The sequence below is a fragment of the Rattus rattus genome, chromosome 2, assembly GCF_011064425.1.
Source record: "Rattus rattus isolate New Zealand chromosome 2, Rrattus_CSIRO_v1, whole genome shotgun sequence".
NCBI classification, from domain to species: domain Eukaryota; kingdom Metazoa; phylum Chordata; class Mammalia; order Rodentia; family Muridae; genus Rattus; species Rattus rattus.
Window position 1 is genome coordinate 16,966,762 of NC_046155.1, and position 4,937 is coordinate 16,971,698.

Sequence of the window (4,937 nt, forward strand, 5' to 3'; positions counted from 1 at the left end):
GAGAGCTACTTGTGTATTGTAGTTAACTACTAACCTTATCCCAGCTTCCATGACTTCTATAAACTCAGTGTTTTGTTGGTGGCCAGACCCCTAACAACACATTTAAAATCAACATGGGAGGCATTAGACAGGCCTGTTTTGGCACATGACTCTAATAATCTGATCCTGGTGACAAGCAAGGGGCTGAGGGCCAGAAACTATTCCAGTGTCCCAGAGTTGTGTCACCAGTATTTCCTGGCTTGGTAGTACCAGCAGCATCTGCTCACTGGGATGTATATTCTTATAGTGTAGTCAGATTCCTTCTGAGCTGGGAGGTCTGGGGTTAGGGATTGTCCCTTAACTGGGGACACCCCTCTCCTTTAGCCTCACATCATGCACAGTTTCTTTGGGATACCAGGGTCCTTTCTGAAATAAAAACTTTGACACAGTCGTGGTGCAATTCACTTTGTCTTCCTACTGCTCCCCCCCTTTTAAATTAAAATTTTTAATTGATGATGAGAATTCTCCACTGAAGTAGGGTGTCCTGGGAATAGTAAGGGTTCCAGAAATGGCTGGGGTCTACTACTTGTCTGCTTCCTTCCGTGTGGGGGCAGAGACACAGGAGACCCCAGAAGTGGGACTCTAGTCACCATTACAGAGTGCCAGGGCCCATTCTGGCTGATTCCGAAGAAGACAATCTTTTCTTATAGAAAGTGCTGGGAAGCAGCTGACTCTTTCTTAGGGTAAAATGACTACAGGCCCCTAAACTAGGCAGGCACCGAGCTGGTCTTCAGGCACCAACTAACTGGAAAGTGGGTGAAAAGCCAGACTCTAAAGTCTCCCCTAATTTCTGACTCCCACGTCCATGGTCCGTGTGTCCCTGGCCCCTTTTTCTCTTTCTACTGCTTAACACCAGTGGAGTGGAAAACCCCCAAGAAAGCTAAGATGTGTCAAAACGTAGTGACACGCTGTACTGAGATTTGTTTTAAAGGGGGAGGGATGGGATGGGCATAAACACCCCTTTTAGAGGGTCTAACTTAAATACAGCCCTGTGCTATTGCTGTGAGTATGACTAGCTTTTTCTTCTAATAAAAGATCGGAGGAATTTCTTAGGCTCGGGGATAGAGGAAAACTGGCTTTCAGTGGAATTTGTGAGAAGTCAGAGGGAAGCGGGAAGGAGCCCGCACAGAAACCCAGTAGCTTTCAGAGCCCTCAACTCTATTCCCCCCACCCCCACCCCCACAACACAACCTGCAGAGGGCTTCTCACCTGCTCTCCTGCAGTCAGCGGAAGGCGTTGGAAGTCCAAGAGCTTCTGGTCTCCTCTCTGTTCCCAGACAGTAAGCAGTCACCGACAGACCCCACCGGCAGACCTCCCTTCTCTGCGTTGAGTAAGCAACAGGTCTGCCAGAACGCAGTGGCATTCCCACCCACTTACTTAGTGTTCACTGTGGCAGTAGCAGTGCGGGCTTCCAACCATGCTGCTCTGGTCTAGCCCTAATCCAGCCCCACACCTGCACAGTGGACACCGAGCCTAGCCCTAACGCTCCCTAGGCAACCTCTGAAAGGGTTGCGGGTTTGTGGTGCTAGGAAAATGCTACTGTTGCGGGGTTTCCCCCAATTTAGACTCTAATGTTGACAGAATGAAGTTCAGTTAGGAAAGTAGAGATTAGCGAGCTGATGATTGAACGAGTCAGGAAAGGAAGACTGTCCCCAGAGATGACTCGCTGTTGATCTCTCGCTTCTCAAAACTCTCAAGTTAAGAAATTAAGGACAAAGGGGGGATTTTTCAACCATGGTCTCATCTCAGGAGAAGAGAATACCCTGACACGGCACTGGTATATCCAGAGAGACGTTTTAATGAACACCTGGCACAACACTGGCAAACAGGAACGAAGCCACAACGCGAACGCAGAGCGGACACAGGCCAGACGGGGCTTGGAGCCAGGGCCACTCCGCACCCCTCCCGAAGTTTGTTGCTTGTAAAGTGCTGTTCCTGGGTCTCAGAACCCGGGTAGGGAAACAGTGAATTTATTCACAAACTGCAATTGAAGAATTCGCCTGAAAAGACACGCAGCGAGCAAAGGTGACCCGTCTTCATTTGCGTAAGACGAGGCGGGGAGCGGACAGCCTCCGAGCACATACCCCAACACCCGGCGCGAGCCCCTCTCAGGAGACAAGGCTTCCTCGCACTAATCGCACTAATCGGGTAGAGGAGCAAAATTCCGTGGTACAAGTGACTTTTTAAATAAAGTCCAAATGGATCTGGTCGTGGGAATGAACTGTGTTCTCAGGCTTCGTAACGGTTTCTCATCCGATTGATACGTAGAGGAGTCGCAGGTGGAAAGTCGCCTTTATTGTCTCGCTCTGGGGGCTCCCCAAACTTTACTTTTGGAATTTGGAGCTTTGCTCTTTAAGCCGCCGCCTTTCTCTTTTGTGCGAACTAATTACTTTAGCTGTCGCTACTATCCTCCTCGACCCCGGGTCACAGCCACGAAATGTAACCGTTTCTCAAAGATCCCACTGACCATTCCCCGCATCCCCCTCCCCCGGCACAACAACTTTATTCCTGGAGTCGTTTTCTTGTCCATTTTTCTGACCACCGAATAACTAGACAAAACGTATCCTTTCCCCTACCATCTAAGACGAGTTTTCCTTAGCAGGGAGGCGGCTGCAGACTCCAGCGAGACTGAAGCTTGGGGTCTGAAGTCCATTTCCCTCATTCTTGCTGGGCTTCTCCCGGATTAGGTGGTCCAGGTCCTGCTCCAGGAAAGGGGTGAACCCTACTTCCTCTTTGCCCGAAATTGGTTTTCCCTGACCACTTTTGCTCCCCAACAATCACCGCAACGTATCGATTTTATTACAATAGGAACTCTTACCTGAAAATTGGGCTTTCGTTAATTAATCTGATTTACAAGATAGTATAAACACAGACACCAGGAGGTTACATTTATTCAGACCAGTGCAGCATTTTGCTCAAAGCCAAGTTTGCCAACCTTTCTGGGGCACCCTCTCGGTCTAGGTCAGTCTCTCGACAGCCATCTTCTCACCGGTCGCGGGGTCCCCTAGGAATGCACCAACACCGAGTGCAGGGAGCCTCCCTTGCTGTCAGCCCTCCCGGCTGCGGTGGGCTCCAGGAGAGGGGCGGTGGGTGAGGCGGCGGCCGCGCACACGGTGGAGGGAGCAGGCAGCTGCTGTGACGCCGTGGGGACAGCCAACGCCGGCGGCAGCGTGGTCACGGGTGGTAGCGCAGGCGTGGGCTTGATGGGCACCGGTACAGCTGGCAGGCTCTGGTTTGCCGAGTGGCACAGAGCCTTGACTGGCACCCCGAATGCCCCATACTCCGGGCCTACCGGGACCCCAGCGGCGGCGGCAGCGGCGGCGGCCGCAGCCACCGAATCCATCACGCCAACGTGAGGCCACACGGAGCCGACAACATTGCCGAGCTGGCCTGGCACGGGGTAGCCCAAGTGGTGCATGACCGACGCCAAAGGCAACCCTCCAGCCTGCAGCACGCCCTTGTAGTCCCGCCCGATGATGTTCTCTATAGCGAACGGGTGCTTGAAGCCCGTCGTGGACGCGGCGGCGGCAGCGGCGGCGGCGGCGGCCGAGCCCAGCCCGTAGGGTGGGAACTGAGACAGGCGCCCCACGCTGCCCACCGCGGCGGCCGCCGCCGCTGCCGCCGCCGCCGCCACGGCCGCCGCCTCCTGCATCTTGCCGGGATGGGACGTCTGCGGAGGCTGCGACTGCGGCGGTGGCTGCTGAGCCGGTTGCGACGGGAGGTGTGGCGGCTGCGGAGCGGGAGCCGGCTGCTGGTGGAAATAGGGCACCATGTGCGGTGGCGGCGGCGGCGGCTGGGGCGGATGGTGATGGTGGTGGTGGTGTGCGGCGTGGTGGTGGTGGTGGTGGTGGTGGTGCGCGTGGTGGGGATGATGGGGGTGCAGGTGGCCTCCGGGCCCGGTGCCGGGCGCGCCCTTGCTGCTTCCTGAGTGCAGGTGAGCGTGGTCTGCGCGCAGCACCTTGAAGCGCTTGCGGCGCCGCAGGAAGCTGCCGTTCTCGAACATGTCACCGCAGTCAGGGTGTAGCGCCCAGAAACTGCCCTTACCCGGTTGGTCGGGCCTCCGAGGGATCTTGATGAAGCAGTCGTTGAAGGAGAGGTTGTGGCGCAGGCTGTTCTGCCAGCGCTGCGTGTGCTCGCGGTAGTAGGGGAAGCGCTCCATGATGAACTTGTAGATGTCGCTCAGTGGCAACATCTTCTCAGCCGAGTGCTGGATGGCCATGGCGGTTAGTGAAATGTACGAGTAGGGAGGCTTTTGGTCGCTGTACGAGCTCTTTCCTGGCCGTGGCATCTTCCCAGGCTCCTCCACCTCCGTCCGGCCCACAGTGGGCCTCAACGCCTCTCGGAAAGCGGGATCCCAGGCCTAAGTGTCCCCACTAACTCTCTACCTGCACAGCCGGATACCCAGCCTTCTCGGTCCCCAGACCCCCTTTTGCTTTGGTCCTCCTCCTTCAGGGAGCTGCCCCGGGTCCCCGCAATTGGCTTTTTGGGCCAATGCAGTTCGATGGTGCTCACAACTTTTGCTCTTGACCGTCGTGGGACAGGCCCTCACAGTAGCCAGAGAGGCTCGCCAGCTTTACCTTGCTTTTCTCTGAGTCTTCCTCGTCCCGGATGGCCAGACTTGAGCTGTGGGGCGAAAAGCCGTGGAATGAGTTTCTTTCTGGTCTCTCTGCCCTTTCTCGGTACAAAGGCAGCTCAGGTCAACCGACTGGGCAGTGGAGACAGTGGCTTTTTAAGCCACACTAGCTGTTCAGAGGTTACTGGCGACTTTTAACGCCCTGGAAGCTGACCTGGTACTGGGTTTGTCCGCGCTGGAGTTCAAGTTTTACAGAAGGGGATAGACAGAAAAAGAAGAGAGAGGGGCACTCTCAGCTACTGTACCTACGTACCCTCTTTCTCCG

At 55.4% G+C, this 4,937-nt stretch overlaps 1 protein-coding gene across 1 annotated transcript; it reads right to left on the bottom strand.

The window, feature by feature from the left end:
• Window positions 1–3,011: 3,011 nt before the first annotated feature.
• Foxb2 (forkhead box B2) lies at window positions 3,012–4,508 on the bottom strand. The gene has a single exon (XM_032895448.1). The coding sequence runs from the start codon at window positions 4,325–4,327 to the stop codon at window positions 3,044–3,046; it is 1,284 nt and encodes a 427-aa protein (XP_032751339.1). The 5' UTR covers window positions 4,328–4,508; the 3' UTR covers window positions 3,012–3,043.
• Window positions 4,509–4,937: the final 429 nt, after the last annotated feature.

What these genes read in the sequence shown, in the direction of transcription:
- Foxb2 (XM_032895448.1), bottom strand. Translation starts at nt 4,327, where the DNA reads ATGCCACGGCCAGGAAAGAGCTCGTACAGCGACCAAAAGCCTCCCTAC.